The 16,212-nt window shown below is 53.4% G+C and overlaps 1 protein-coding gene across 1 annotated transcript in view; it reads right to left on the bottom strand.

The window, feature by feature from the left end:
• Positions 1 to 12,597, bottom strand: part of GPT2 (glutamic--pyruvic transaminase 2) — a 34,405-nt gene extending 21,808 nt beyond the window's left edge. The window contains exons 1-4 of the mRNA XM_036833098.1: positions 12,457 to 12,597; positions 11,960 to 12,223; positions 4,712 to 4,801; positions 2,549 to 2,657 (exon numbers count right to left, since the gene is read on the bottom strand). Of these exons, the coding sequence (XP_036688993.1) occupies positions 2,549 to 2,657; positions 4,712 to 4,801; positions 11,960 to 12,202 (442 nt within the window). The 5' untranslated portion in view covers positions 12,203 to 12,223; positions 12,457 to 12,597. The remainder of the gene's footprint in view (positions 1 to 2,548; positions 2,658 to 4,711; positions 4,802 to 11,959; positions 12,224 to 12,456) is intronic.
• Between the last annotated feature and the right edge of the window lie 3,615 nt (positions 12,598 to 16,212).

The raw sequence follows: 16,212 nt of genomic DNA, 5'->3' as shown, positions 1-16,212 counted from the left end.
TCAGACCTAGTCTGTCTCTAGGAAGCCTGAGATAGGGCCCCACCCCAGCCTTTCTCCCAGTCTGTGATTTCTCCAGTTATCTTATTTTATACAGATGAACCCCTGCCTCCCCATGTTGACTTGAGGGCAGGGACCATCACCTATTTCTTCTGTTCATCTCTGTAGAGCACCTACCCCTGTGTAGGACTCTGCCCTGGAACCCATGGCAACCTGCCTCCCACTGCCCACAAATTGGCCCCATCTGCCAAGCCCCCAGCGCCATCGCACCCAGACCCTTTCACTCGATCACACTCAGTTCTTAAACCTCAAGGCCTTTGCACATACCATTTCCTCTGCCTGCTGTGCATTAACAGATTCTCTTAGTCATCTTCCACATGAATTTGAATGCCAGTTTCTCTTTAAACCCTCCCTCTACATTAGAATCCCTTGTTATAACCCCACAGCTCTCTGCTCTTTCTCTAAGAACTCATGAAAACTGGGGATTATGTTTCTGTGTTAATTCTTTTTAATGTTTGTTTCTCCCAAATCTGACAGTGAGCTTCACGAGCACAGAAACTCCACCTGCCTTGTTCACCAGTGTCCCTCAGGGCCTAGAGCAGTGCCTGGTACACGGCGTGGGCTCAGAGAGGAGCTTGATGAGGGCATTATCTCCCGGCTCCCACCTCCCCCAGGTGTGTCTAGGTTTCACCTCAATGCCACTTAAGGTCCGGGACACAACCTGAGAACTGGATTACTCATCAAACAAAAAATAAATGAAGCCCCAGTAAGAAATAATTTTAAAGGGCATGATAAAAACACGTCCAGGTGAGCCCTAAGACCTTGCGTACACATTTTATAATCTCTCCGTGGGCCAGGGTAGCCCTGGGCATACTGACATTTTCCATTTCCCTTATTTTTGTGGGCAGGTGCTCAGGCTGCCCAAGGCTTAGTTGACAGAGCACCACCCCCCACTGTCCCAGTCTTGGCCAGGGCACTGCCCCTCCCCCCACGATGGGCAGGAACAGGTAGTGACCTCCAGGGCGGGGCTTCTCCACATCTGATAAGGGGCACAAATGCCAACCTTCCTGCAAACCCGGGAGGTGGGTACAAAGTTTCTCCTAATTCAAGGACGAGGAAAGAAGCTCAGAGACCACCTACCTCACCTGTCCTCCTGAAATCCTCAGACAGAACTCAGTGCAGGTTTCCAAAACCCCAAAGGACAACAGTCCTGACTCACATGGACATGGCCTCCCAATGCCATTCTCCCAGCCCTGGCTGACACAGAAAAGACTTGTCGATGAGGCTTAGTGCATGGAACAAGATCCCCTCTCCGTTCCCCAGACGTTGACATCAGATATGCAAGAGCAAACCCCCTCCCTCCACCTCCGGGTTGCAGTTCCTGGAGTCTCAGGCCCACTGCCATGGGTCTTCGAGAAGCGCCTTTGTCCTCTGGGCTGGGCAGAGGGTGCAGGAGGAAAGGAGCCTGGAGGCCAGGCCTCTGGGCTGGCCTCTGCCAGCTTGTGGTTTAGTCCTTGCCACACAAGGTGCTGGCCCACACCCCAACCAGGCTGGCGGGCAGGGAAGCAAAGGGAAGCTGGCCCCTTCCTGAGAGGGACACTGTGAAGGACACAAACTTGGACAGAGGGCTGGTAGGGTGACTACAGCCAGGAAGGTAAGCATAGGGCTCTCCATAAAGGGACAGAGCAGAAAAGGGGGAGGGGAAAGGCAGGGAGGTGACAGAGATGCCAATTGTGGCTGATCCCCTGCTGAACAAGCCACAAGAATCCCTGTCCCATGTTTTGAAACATTCAGGCACAAGTCCTAAAAAAGCCCTAAGGACAACGATTTTCCTCATGACAAAGGAAGCTGGATTCCCTATGTAGGCACTGGGCAAAGGAATGAAGCAAAAATAAACAGGAAAAAAGAACATGAGATGCGAACAAAGAGCCAGAGGCCCAGAGGCTGGAAATCCGTCTCAGCAGGGAAGGGAGAGAAGATTTTCACATCTACAGGGCCTTCCTCCATGGAGTCCTCTGGTGCCGGGGGCCGAGGCTGGGCATGGGCTCCCGGCACAAAGGAGCACAGTCCGGTGACGGGAACGTAACACACAAGTCGGGGGGTGGGCGGCACCTTCAGAGCGAGGAAGCCACCAAAAGGGGGCCACAGGCACCTCACAGCGTGGCCACAGGGAAGTGAGACGCCGGGCCAGCGGGGCGTGTGCCTCCCTCTGGCCTCCGGCTTCGGAGACCTTCTGCTCTGAGGGTGGGCTCAGCATCAAAGCCAGCTCCCAGTGCAAACCCCAAACCCAGCCAGATGCAGGCTCTTGCGCCTGAAGTGCCCCAATCCACCCAAAGATGGCATCGACCCCATAAGCTCAGCAAACAAGAGGCTGACAGAGCACGGACAAGAAGGACGTTGTCATTTACTCTGCACGCCACCCACCCCACACACATTCACACACTCACTCAACGTGTACCCCTCCATTCCGGGCCGAGGCTGAGGCCCAGGCCCCCGCTGAGAACACACGTTCTTTTCACGCCCGCTGGGACCTGGCAAGTCGGGGCCTCACCCAGGCTGTTCCCGCCACAAGCCTGTAGGATCCGCCGGGCTCGTTTCTTAGCATCTTCTGGGAAGCTGGGGCTGTCCAACAGGTTTGGGTAGGTACAGAGTGCCATCACCTGGGGGAACAGAGACATGAGCTGGGCTCCCAGCACCTCCCACCCCGGAGGGGCACAAAGGACTGCGGGCAGGCGACGGTGTGAGGGACAGTGCCGTCACAGGCCTCTCCACAAGGGCCCCGGCCTGTGGGGGCCTGGGGACAGGCGGGGAGGAGGACAGTGGACGCTCTGCAGAGGAAGGGAGATGGTGAGAGGCAAGGTCCATGATGACCTGGGCCTGGGCGGAGGGTGGGCCACCAGAAGAGGAGCCAGGGGACAGAGGGGGCTGCTTCCTCTGCCCCACCTCCTCCATAAAGGACAGCAGCTCACATACCCAAGGCCACAAGAACCAGGGGTTCCAGAGCAGGGGGCCGGGGCTGCGGAGGCAGGTGCACCCCAGATGACAGGATTGCACAGACCTCTCTGCCTACGGCCTGAGCGCCCCCCATCACCCCTTTTCCTGGCCAGAACTGAAAACCGAGTCAGCTTTTTCATCTCTGTAACAGAGAAAAATCACCCTAACCTCACAAATTAAGAGGATTAAGCAAGGAAATGTTTGCAAAAGTGCTGGCAAACCCCCCGCTCACCAGGCAAGTCTAAGCTGGAAGCTTAAGAGCGGTGCCAGCAGCACTGAGGCAGGCTGTGCTCACGGCTGGGGGACTTTGGGCGGGCGCAGGCTTCTTGGAGCCCGGCTTTTCTTCAAAAAGATTTGTGCAACAGGCAGTGACCCAGCCTGCCCTCCTCCCTGGGGTGCTTGTGAAGGCTGGAGAAGGCCAGCACCAAGTGGGAGAGGCCGGGCCTGCCATGGCCAGTGGCAGGGTTGGATCCGGGAGTGTGCCAGCCAGCCAGAAAAGGCTGAGGCAACAGGAGGCGCCCCAGGCACGTGTGGGGAACCTCTGCAGAGGCAAGCCACTTTGGGCCTCTCCTCTCCTAAGCTGTGTGCTTCCAGGACGAGCTTCCAGGACAACCAGGATGCTCTGACCTCCTCCCGCTCCACTTCCCTGGCAGAGCCACTCTGTCTGGTCTGATCCACTTCCTCACCACGGGCCCAGCTTGGGGCCTCTGACATTCATGGGCAGCTGGCACGCTCCTGAGGTCTGCAACAGCGGCCACGGGAGTCCATGCAGTGGACGTTCCTGAGGTCACTGCCAGCCTTGGTTCTTCTCCCCCATACCCTGTGTGAATTCCCTGAGGGGCTGCAGGCTGAGGCCCCGGGGCCCCCAACACCCCTCCACCCAGGGAGCAGGGCAGGATCGCCCCTCCTGTGTGCCAGTCCCTGCAGCAGGAAATACAGGCAGGAAAAGACCAGGGCATTCAGCACTCAGCTTTCCTGCCTGCCCCAGCCTGCCAACCTTAACCACACAAGGACCAAATTTTGCCCCATTCCTTCTCCAGGGAAAAGCTTTCCCTGTAGCTGGTCTCCAACCTCTGTCTAGCAGGCCCTGGAGTACTCTCCCACCTTATCTCTTCCCCTCTAGCCCACCAATCCCACAGTTTTGGCCCATGCTGCATCCTTGCAGTTGGCACTCAAACTGAAACACTGAAATGTGCCTCCTGAGGGCCTTCATACTCTTCATCTCATGGAGTCCCCCAGCAGTCCTCCGAGGCAGTGTCTGGTGATCTCCACTTGCCCAATGCCACCCAGCTGGTAAGCAGCAAAGCCAACACTCAAACCTGGGGATTCTCACTTGGGAAGCCATACCTGGACCCCCACGCACCACCTCCCCGCCCACTGGGCCTCTACCTCTCCCATCTACTCTCTGATGCCCTCACCAACCCAGCTCCAAACTCAGCATCCAGGACCATGCACCTGGGAGCCTTGTATACTAGAGCATCCTCAAAATGGGTTTAGGAATTTTAGACAGCTTTGGAAGGGGAAGAGACTGAGGGAGAGAACCAGTGGGGACGTCAGGCACTGGAGAGGGCTGCTACTTCAATGGCACCTCCCTGTGGGATTCTGGTGTCTGCTGTGTCCTGAGAGGGCTGGACAGGCAAGGAGGCAGAGATAATGTAATGGGCCTGGCTGGCTGGTTCCCTGCTGTCCCAGTGGCCTCTGTTCCTGAGGGCCAGCTCACCTGTCGGAGGAAGGTGATTGGCTGCTGGCCCATGGCTTGGGCATCCCCGATGTTGGCACGGATGACCTCAGTGAATGGTTTTTTGATACCCTGAGTAGAGAGAAAGCAACAGGTGGTTACTTAGTGACTCTCAGACCCTGGATTCCAGAGGCCAAGCAATGCTCAACAGGATATTAATAAGCAGCCCTATTCTGAGCCTTGCCAGGTGTCAGGCACAGTGCCCTTGATATGCTTGGTCCCATGTGACCTTCATAACCACCCCTATGAGGAAGGGCCAGTATTGGGTTGGCCAAAAAATTGGTTTCGGTTTTTCATAAGATGTTATGGAAAAATCCGAACGAACTTTTCGGCCAACCCATATTAATCCCTTTTTACAGATTAGGAAATTAAGGCTTCAAAAGGTTACCCACTTTCTGAAAAGGCTAGAAGAGCTTTCCTGGGCTGCCAGAGCACCCTGAGGCAGCTGCAGGTCCACGTTGACCCTGGGGCAAATGTGGTGGGAGGGAGGGAGGGAGGGGTCAGCAGCAGAAAGCATCAGGGAGAGGATCCCACACTGCCGGCTCCCTCCCCCCAAGCGCAGCTCCACCTCCACCCCTAAGTGAATGACTGGGGAACTGCAGCCACCCTCCCCTCCAGAAGACACTGATCAGCAGGGACCTCTCGGGGGTCATTCTCTTGCAACCCTGTCTTTGCAGGATGAAGAATGTGGGCTGATTTTCATATTGAAAAAAAAAAAAAGCATCAGGGATGAAAAGACTGGCTGAAGAGCAAAACTGAGGCCACTGCCTGAGCAATGCATTTAGCACAGAACAGAGATGGCAGAGAGAGGAGGAACTCGGAAACCCTGGCAACAACGTCACTGGGGAGGTGACTGCAGGACACCCCGGCTGCTGCTAAGGAGAAAATGCCTTTTAGGTGGAGAACTGTGGGGATCTGGAAATGTGGGAACTCCACGCAGCTCCCTGATAAATCCAGAATTAGCCACTGTAAGAGTTAGAATCAACAGCAGGTTCAAGGACCTCCCAGGGCAGCTGAAAGGATTATCTGAGACAAACAGTATGAAAGCACTTGGCAGAGTACAAACATCATCATCTTACAAAGCTGCACCAGGAACAAGGTCACAAGGGTCATGGTGGAGGAAGAAGGCGGTGGGGCAAGGGGTGGCAGTACCAAGGGGGGGCTTGGGTGGAATGCCTGGCCACCTTCCCATCTCCAGCTGCCCTTTCCCCAAAGGCACCCTAAATACAAATTTTAAAGGTACAGTTCTATGGTTTTGACACTTGCCTTCTCCATTTCACAATGTGTGCATAAAAGCAACTTTAGAAAACTCCCTTTTTTAACTCAGTAATATACCCCTTAAGTAAAGACCAGTGGGCTTCAGGGATGAAAGCAGCTGGCAAACAAGTCTTCCTGACCCTCATCTGCCACTCCTAAGCCCCTCCCATACAGAAATTCTCCAGCTGCTTCGGGAGCCAGGAGGCATGGGGCGCTGAGGAGGGCACCCCAGAAACAGCGCTGGACCGTCATAAACAGGGCCTGATAAGTCTCCAAAAGCTATGTTTGGTGGCGGGTAGGGGGGAGAAAGGCCTTTTAATTCCCTCCTGCCCCTTTTACCAAGTTCTTCAGGGCTGGCCAATATGGAAAGACGTCTCAGGGGGCCAAGGCAGGGGGACAGCACCACCCACTGCCCAGGGCTGGGCTGGGGTAAGGGCAGGCACCCTGGAGACAGGATGTGGGGCATGTGGCCTCAGGGCTCGTCCCACAGGTGGAGCAATCCAGGCCACTGTGTGCAAAGGGGCAGACCTGACCCACCCCTTGGCACTGGCCTGGGCTCCTGGCACGGGACGCTCTGTCAGCCTCACTCAATTGCCACGGTCCCCCAGGCCTGGCCAGCTGAACTCAGGTGATTTCCATGGTGTGGGCACAGTCCATTCTTCGGTAGGGAGTAAATGTGTCACAGTCGAGGGCCAGGAACTACAACACACAGCTGCGGGCCCTCGGCCAGCTCAATGCAGGGAGAGAATAATGCCTGGAACAGATCCCTGGATGTTCCTTTCCGTGCCCTCCCCCTGCACTGCTCAACCAATCTGGGGCCCGCCAACAAGCAGCCTAGGAGCATTGAGTATCTCCTTTCTCGGGTCTGGGTACCTATGGTCTCCAGACACTTTGCTATGATGGATGAGCTGCAGGGTGGGAAATTGGCTCCTCTGAATGGGCAGGGGACCAGCCTGCCCGGCCAAGGGCCACCATATAAAGGAGACTCCTGTATCTTGGCACTTGAGATCTACATGGGTTGGGAAACACCAAGGAGTCAGGGGCAAACTCCTGCCCACAGTGACTCATCCAGGCCTGCACGCACACCCAATGGCACCTCAGCCCCGCCCTCGGGAGCCTGCCAGGTCAGCACATAGCTTTCTAGTTCCAATTCCCAGCATCCTAGAGCCCACCTGTTTAACTCACCTGCACACATCCTGCCCAGAGCTGCCTCCCTGTGGGGCACTGAGATGAGAGCCAACACAGGGGGGCTCTCTTCCCACAATTCAGCTCAAGGAGGGCTCAAGGAGCAGGCCCCCAGGCTCTGGGGATGGCATATTTCAGAGGGTGTCAGCAGGGAGAAGGAAAAAGGAGTTAGCATTGTCCTTCCCAGCTCACAGGCCCAGCATTAGGACAATGGACAATTCTAACAGGCACAAGGCAGTTTCCTCGAGGTAGGGATGGCTCCTGTTATGTCATGTGACATGCGAGCTGGAAGGTTTGGTAGGACGGTTAATCCCCAGAGAGCCTCCCTCTCGTTCAACAAACACTTATGAATCATGCCCTGTGACAGAAGTGGGCAACACAGGAAAGGCCACCACCTTCAGAGCCCAGGCTGATGAAGAAGTGGCCTCAGAGAAGGGAGGGAGGGCACAGCTGGCTCCAGGCCAGGAAGGCCACGTGAAAAGACCCCAGGGCCATGAGCAGGACTGGGCAGGCAGGAAGCCCAACAGAGAGCTGCAGACGGAAGCCCCAGAGACAAACCCAACTAGTCCCCAGGGTCCCTGAAAACAGGTGCGCTGCACAGCTGAGGAAACCGAGGCTCAGCACAGGGTCTGGCCCGGACCATTATGACAAGCAAAGTTGGAAGAAACCGAGCCAAACCTATACAGGCCTGTGATTAAGAGTTGAGGTGGGAGCTCCAAGGGCTGAGTTTCCTAACCATGGAAGCAGGGAAGGCTGGACGTAGGTTCCTGAAGTCTAGGGGCCTGTGGGAGGGTCAACCGTAGAAGCTGAGGTTTGCAGGGATGAAAGCTGAATGAGCTCCAAACAGGATAATTCAAGATAGCAAGGCTAAGGCCCAGGCAGGAGAGGAAACCCCAAAGAGCACATTCCTAGACCCAGAGACTCAAGATGAAGGCAAGGAAAGAGTGACCCTTGGCACTCTCCCCAAGCAACTCTCATTAGCTTGAAAACGAAGACTCTTAAGAGTTCTGACTGCGGAATTCCCTGGCGGTCCAGTGGTTAGGACTCCACCCTTTCACTGCTGAGGGCATAAGTTCAATCCCTGGTCGGGGAACTAATAAGATCCTGCAAGCCATTTAGCACGGGCCAAAAAAAAAAAAAAGAGTTCTGACTAGCTTCTAGCTGTTCAAAGCATCATCACTAAACATCTCCAACTAGTCTTTAGGAGAAATAAATTGGGCCCATTTTGCAGAGGAATAACTGAGGCCAAGGTGCTCTGAATGACTTGTCTGAGGCCCACAGCACATAAAGGCAAAGCCCAGGATGCAGGTCCTTGGTGACTTGGGCAGGGTGGGTGGGTGGAGGGTTCATCCAAATGGAAGCCTACACTACAAATTTCTTTATTTTAAGATAGCATCTAAGCTCTAAAGAAAATGACCGATGAGATTTCACCTCTTTGTGCTTGGCACATCCAGAGTTCCCAGACTTAGTTCTTAGCTAACAGTAAGGAGGTGCTACAGCATTCTCCACTTTTACCTGTGTTTAGATGCAGCAGCACACACTGATGTTAACAGTATTCAGTTTTTCCCTTCATAAATGTTTTGCCCTGACTCTGTGTACTTTTACAAACAGAAGCCTTCCTGTCTCCAGTTATGCCAACCTCCTCCCTTCCCCCAGTAAAACAAGGGAAAAAGAAGTAGGTTGAGGAGGAACAGACAGATCTTTTCAAAACTCCTACTAATGGCAGCTTATTTTTAAATGCTGCTCCCAATGAACACCAGGATCTGAAAAGCTGATAGGTTCTCCCACTGAGAGCTGCTGTCAGGGAGAAACAGGGCCTCCCTGAGAGCACACAGCCCAGGCTGGAAGAGAATGGCCCCTTTCACACACCCACTTAGTCAAGTGCCCTTCCTCCTTCAGGCCTTCCTGAACATTCTCTTCCACTCCTACCACCAAGCAAGACAGACGAGACTTGCCTGGCAAGACACCCCACAGTCAAAAACCAGAGCCACATTGACATATATACACTACTAAATGTAAAATAGCTAGTGGGAAGCAGCCGCATAGCACAGGGAGATCAGCTCGGTGCTTTGTGACCACCTAGAGGGGTGGGATAGGGAGGGTGGGAGGGAGGGAGATGCAAGAGGGAAGAGATATGGGGACATATGTATATGTATAGCTGATTCACTTTGTTATAAAGCAGAAACTGACACACCATTGTAAAGCAATTATACTCCAATAAAGATGTTAAAAAAAAAAAAAACCAGAGCCAGGTGTCCAGCCGATCAGCCGGTACTATTTACAGAGCACCTGGTGAAATGATTCCATAAGGCAGCTTAAAGGCCTTCAGATGGACAAACAGGCACAAAAGTCAGGACTTGGGGAAAAACCCTGGGCCCACCAGACCTTCCTTTTATAGACTAGGGAAACCAAAGCCCAGAGAGGATCGAAGATTCACCCCAAGTCACTCAACTCCCTACAAATCCCATCTCTAACCAAATCGAACCCTTTAAAATAACATCAGTCCAGTTTTGATCATTAGAGTTCAAAACAGAGGTAGAAAAACCGAAGCTGTGCAAAGCCAAGGCAAGCCAAGCCAAGCCAAGCCAAAAAAAAAAAAAAAAAGACTGGGAAAATATGGCTCTCTCAGAAGGGGCACTGTTTAAGCTAGCAAAATGGAAAGGTTGTCTCTAGAGAATGAAAGGTTTAAGCAAGGCTATGCTGGCTTGGCTGGGGCTATTATCTCCAGCACCAAGAATCAGGCAACTGAGATTCGACCAAGTGAGAAGAGAATAAGAAGGGATGAATTTGAACGAAAGCACCGGAGAATGTAGGTGGACAGAAAGAATGTCTCAACTTACTCGGGGGTAGGACATGGCAGTGGGGCCATCTGTCCTAGAAATCACAGGGTGTTTCCAGCCCAAATGACCAAGAAATTTCTCCACCTCAATGATGGAGCCATACGCTGTTGGAACACCGTCCTGGTTCCCCATTGCACACCAAACTTTGCACCATAAAGTACTGAGCCCAGCACACAAGACTCCAGTCCCCCTTTTCCATCTTATTCATCTACCATATCTCTCTGCCAGACAGTGCTCTCCAAATGGCACCAATTCACTTCCCCAAACGCCCAGAACTTCCCAACCTTCTGTCTTTGCTCACAGCCCTCCTTCCACCTGGAATGCTCTCACATTTTCTGTGCCTGCTAAAAAAATCCCACCAATCCTTAAAGAATTGGGGGAAGAGAAGCTCAGGCCCAGAGGACAATATGGCAATCAGATACCTGAAAGGAAAAGACAGTGTCCCCTTCTGCCTTAATCATCCTTGTACTTCATGAAGCCCACACGCAAGCTGCTATTTAACAAAAGGCAGAGATAATCCCTGGAACCCCTACTAGTTCTGGAACCAGAAAAATCAGTTGTAAAGTGATAAACCGGAAACAATTTAATCTCAGCCTTAACAGGGAGACTGTTGTCTTAAGGAGGGCCAGCTCGAGTCTGCCAGATATCAACAAGGAGCAGAGCAGCAAAAACCCGTCTTCTCTGCCTGTGGCCCACCTTCGGGATAGGGAGGCACAGAAACCGAGCCAGCCTTCTGTGGGCCAAGCTTTAAACTTAGCCCTGCAAGGAGTCAGAGGGAGACACTGGACTCTGACTTGTCCAACTCACTGTTTTGAGTCAGCAGAACTGAGTGTCCCAACAAGGTCTCAGCAAGCCATGAGCTCATCAAACCCCCAAAGTTCCCACGTTAATGTAACGGTCCCACCACGGCTTCCTCCCATGCATTCAAGGAACATTAAGTGGCCAACTCACCCCCAAGACATCCAGTTCTGGTGCCTGTGAGAGCGAAATCAAGGAACCCTCCCCCCCTTCTGGGTTAGAACTATTTTGAGCAAGCAGCTGGGTGACTATTTCATCAGTTCTTACAAATCTTAGGAGTGTTTACTTTTTTTTACATTACCCTCTTGACTCTGCCTCCTGAATTCCACCTGGGTTAGAACTCTGGTATCTTACAGGGGCATCTCTTACACCCACCCCAGCCGCCCTGGTTGCAGGGAGGCAGAAATCACTACTGGGTGTGTGGTCACTTTACACGCAGTTATGAACTCAAGTTAAGGTCCCAGCCAGACGGCCACCAGGAGGAAGAACGTCCCAGGGCCACCCTACCAAGGCCCAAAAGGCCCAAGCCTCTGCTACTCACTGGGAGAACAAGATATGGCTGTCAGTCAGGGTTCCAAAGGGGGCCTAAGGGAAGGAATTGTGCAGGACACTCTGCAACAACTCCACTTTTGTCAGGGAATCATTACTGGCAGAATGACCTAAAAGGTCTCAGACACAGAGAGAAAAAGCTTCGGGAGCAAACCCAAGTCTCCTCAGAGCCTTCCTCCCTCCCCTGGTACCTAATGTGATCTCTGAAATTCTGGTTTCTTTCTTTACTGCCTGTTGTTGTCCTCACCCCCACCCCCACCCCCCCATGGATCTTGGTTCCACGTGGGTAGGACGGCCACACAGCAGGCAGTGCCTGGCACTAAGGGCAGCTCAATTATAACTGATGAATTCAATTCAACAAGTGAACCGTATCTGAGGGCCTTTCTTTGTGCCAGGTGCCAGGCACTGGCGGGTGAAGGGATGGGGGGAGGGCATTCTCTCGTTTTAGCCAAGATGGGCCGAATGAAAGAGCTGGCCACGCGGGTGAGAGGAAGTCCAGCGGGCGAACGCCAGCAGGGGACAGCTGCTACTCTTCCCCCCACCAGTGCCCCCTAGCCTCCCAGGGCCCTCCCGCCCCACGGACCCTGGCGCCAGCGCTCACCCTCTGCAGCTCGAGCTCGATCTCGCCGGCCTTGAGCATGATGGGTCCCCGCACCGCATACTCCACCGCCTTCACCTGCGGGTTCATGGACTCGAGCGTAAGGATGCGGTCGCGCCGGCTCCGCTCGGGCCGCACCTTGAGCACCGCCGAGGCCTCGGCGGCCGCGCTGCTCTGACCGCGGCCCCAGGGGCCGAGGGTCCGGGGGTAGCAGCCCCGCCGGACCAGCGCCGCCGCCCGCTGCATCGCGCGCCCGCCCAGAGAAACCTTAGGACAAAAAGGGAAAGAGAACAAACACGTCACGCACAGCCCAAGGCGGGCACGCCGGCACCCGTCCCCAAGCCCAGCCAAGAGCTCTTTCAGCGAGCGATGCCAGCCTGGCTTCTGGGACGGGTGCCCATCCCCCGTCGACTCGGACCCTGCACCTAGCCGCTGCAGAGCCAAAGCGCTGCACGACAGGGTTTTGCAAAGTCTGCTCCCAATGCATGCATGCAACGTGCCTGTCGCCACCTGGCCACCCCCTCTTCTAGTCCGGCTAGAGCGCGCGCCTGGAGCTGCTCCTCGGCTCGGACGCCCGCAGCCGCATCCCAGCTCCCGCAACACACGGCCGCTGCGCTCGCACACCCACAGCCGGCGAGTCCGCCCGAGCCTTCCCGCTGCCTCCTGGGCCTTGTAGTTCCCTAGTCTGTTTTCAGAGCAGGTGTGGAGAGGTGGCCGAACTACAAGTCCCATAGTGCCCCGCGCTGGCCTGATCGGGGGCCGGGCAGGAGGCGGGAGCGGTGGTCTGGCTCTGCTGTAGGCTGGGCGGGCTCTTTGTCTGGCAGAGGGGATGCGGTGCCGGGACGGGTCCTGGCGGGGTCTGTCCTCAGCCTTCTGCGAATTTAGAGCTATTTGCAGCTTCTCCCTGGAAGCGCATCCTGCATTCCCCCCTACATCCCTTCCCCCAACACCTGCAAGGGCACAGGCTGAGAGATGGTGCAGTCCTCGCCCCAAGTTTCATCATCCAGGGTCCGACGGTGGCAGTGGCCGCTCTACGGGGACTGGTAGGAAGCGGGGCTTAGGAGTTTTGCACTTGACTGCCACTCTTACCCCTCTCAGCGTCGGTTTCCTTGTCGTCAAAACGGAGATCAGCTCACAGCCTCTAAGGAATGTCGTGAAAATTAAAGGACCAAGCAGCTGGTATATACCAGGTGGTCAGGCTTCCTGACAACTCCATTTGAAACGCTACCACACCTCCGTTACCTCTGTTAATTTCCTTTCTACACCCATTAACCATGAAAGCTCCAGAAGGCAGGGGCAGCGTTTTTCTTGTTCATCATATTCACAACACCTCTGAGTGTTCGCAGCACATAGTAAGCACCCAGTAAACGTTTGCGGAAGAATGAATGCTCAGCGCATGGTAACTATTATTTTGGCAAAGGTACCTGCAGGAAAAGGCATCCTGGCTTACCCAGAGTGAGTGCAGGGCAAGAGTAGGAATGGAAGACAACTGTTCTGAGACAACAAAATCGACAGAGAGAATGTGGGAGAAGTCACTTCCTGTCTCTGGGCCTCAGATTCTCTATCTGCAAAATAAGTTGGATTAAATGACCTCTGAGGTCCCTCCTGGGCTTGGAAATTGTGTGTCTAGGTGTTTTCAGGCAGATAAACAGTCCAGAGCTCCCTCACCCCAACAAACACACACACATTAGATTCATGAAAGTGGGGGGCAGAAGGAACTTAAAAAACACAGCAGTGTAAGGGAGAAGGTACTAGAAAATCTGGGTTTGAATATAGGTGCATATAGCCACTTACCACTTGGCTGACTTTGAACATGTTGCTTAGTCTTTGTAAGCCTAGTTTCCCCATCTGTGAAATGGGGTAACACACCTACCTAGTGGGACTATGGGGAAAGTTCAGTGAGGTAACTGTAAAAGTCAAGAGTTTGGAACCTAGTGCTGTGGATCACTCTTGTTCATCCTTATCAAGGGAATGCCATATACTTTGATTAAATAAATTGATTACCAATGAAGGGGAAAGGGGGATGGGGAGAGCAACAGAAACCAAAGATCGCGCTGAGAATTCCTATGTTAGCAAACTGTCTTGGCCTGCCGAGGTCCCTGGAAAGTTATTTGGGCTTCTCATCACTGGTTCCACCCCCAGCACCTGTGTCTCCTTCCTAGCCTCTGTCTCAATGGCTAGGTATTCAGTCTCCAGGTAAAAGATTCTCCCCTGGGGAGCTTAGCTTCTCTAAGGACTCCACTGCCTTTAATGTCATATTCTTACCCGCTCTGCCCACTTGGGGGGCCACACACCCACATGCTCCTCTCCACCTCCAAAACACGCTCAGCCTTGACCTGCGTATGCTGTAAACACAGTCCCTTCCTGCTGTCTCCACCCCTGATCAGAAGGGACCCTGCGTGGGCTGGGAGGCAGGGCGGGCTTAGGTGAGCACCAATCCATCTGCGCAACTGAGAAAAACAACACCCAGCACATAGCCCATCTACGCCCAGCACATAGCCCATCTATGTGGGCTCCCACGTCACCATTGTGGAAAACTAGTGTCCCAAATATGACCTTTGCCAACCTGTCATGATTGCATGAGAAGAAAGCTCCCTTACTTTCCTGTGAACCACACTTCACAATTTGCAAAGCACTTTCTTGCCTATCACGGAGTTCGAACCTGATAGACATCAATGAAAGAGAAAGGGCAGACATTATCCCTATTTTACAGTTGAAGCTCAGAGAGATTAAGTGACTTGTTACTTAATCTTTTCAGGTGGCACAGGTAAGTGTAGAGCAGGAAGTGTGATTCCTAACCGAGTGCTGCAGCCCATACACGCAGAGACCAGGCTTGTGTAGCTCTCTGGGTTTGGAAATTGGAGCTGCCCATTGAAATGCACTGAGCCCTTAAAAGGCTTTTGGGTGGTAGTCGTGGTGATGATGATGGTGGTGGTAATAGTGTGAACTCTGCCTTTATTTTGCCTCTAGACCAGGTCAAGGTAGGGCAGGAGGCAGGCTCCTAAATATTAAAGATAAAACCTGATTGAAATAATCATAAATGCCCTCCCTGTGAGCTAGCTGAGAGATCCAAATACACAGCAAGCTCCTGACGACCCACACAGTTGTGAAAGTCATATGTGCGCAAGACATGGTACCAATCTTTATTTCTTTCCTCAGTCGGTTTTTACTGGGCACCTACCAGGTGCCAGGTGCTGGCTGAACTCTGGGGTCTATAGTGAGTCTCACAGACCTTCCTTGCCTACACAGAACATACAGTTTCTTAGGGAAGGCAGACATTGATTGCACACACAAACATGATTACAAACTATGATAACTGCTGAGGAGTTTTATGAGCACTTATAGCCCAAAGGTCTGAGCAAAGCTTTCCCAGAGGAAGTGGCCTGAAAGCTGGAGCTGCCCGGCAGCCTGGCTGGATGATGAGGGATAGCAGTACTGGCAGGTGTGGTAGACACAGAGATGTGCCCTCTCACCTGTCAAGGGAGAACTTGCCTTTAACCACGGGGTGCGGTCAGCAGACAGCCTTGCACAGCACCTGCACAGAACCGCCTTGTGAGGTCACCGTCACACCCTAACTAGAGAAGCCTGTGGGACATGCTGGAGCAGTATTTGCTCCAGGCCTTCCCCAGGAGGTTGGCCAAAGCTTTGGCAGGCCTGCATCATGGTTTTTCTTTCTCTGCCTGATCCTGCTTCCTCCCACTTCCTCTTACAGGAGTGGATTCCTAATATCCATCTTGTACCTCACACTCCATCTCAGTGTCAGTGGTGAGGTGGACAGCATCCCAGGCCAGGGATCGCTGAAGGCCGAGAGGTCTGAAGACCTCCAAGAAGGCTAGGGTGACTGCAGGTCAGATAGTGAGGGAGGGGCAGGGCTGAAAGACAGGGGTCAGAGGTGAGCAGTGGTAGGACAGGCAGGCCAGGTCCCGAATGTAAGAATTTTGGTTTTCATCCTAAGAACAATTAGAAGCCCCTGGAAGGCCTAAAAAATTAGGGAGTGACATGATCATATTTATGTTTAAAATTCTGCTGTATGGAGGATGAATTCTAGGGGGGCAATAGAGGGTGCAGGAGGATGAACCGTGGCACAAATAAGGTCCAGGGTTGGCCTGGACTAGGGTGTGGGGTGATGGGAAATGGACAGGCTCTTCTGCATCCCTAGAACCTGGAATGATACCTGGCACACAGAGGTTCTCAGCAAATTTTTGTTGAATGAATGAGGAAGTCAATTCTACAAGGTCCATGCTCTCAAGGTGTTT

Source organism: Balaenoptera musculus, chromosome 19, assembly GCF_009873245.2.
Source record: "Balaenoptera musculus isolate JJ_BM4_2016_0621 chromosome 19, mBalMus1.pri.v3, whole genome shotgun sequence".
NCBI classification, from domain to species: Eukaryota; Metazoa; Chordata; class Mammalia; order Artiodactyla; family Balaenopteridae; genus Balaenoptera; species Balaenoptera musculus.
Note: the sequence above shows the minus strand (reverse complement) of the source record. Positions and strands in the feature narration are given on the sequence as shown.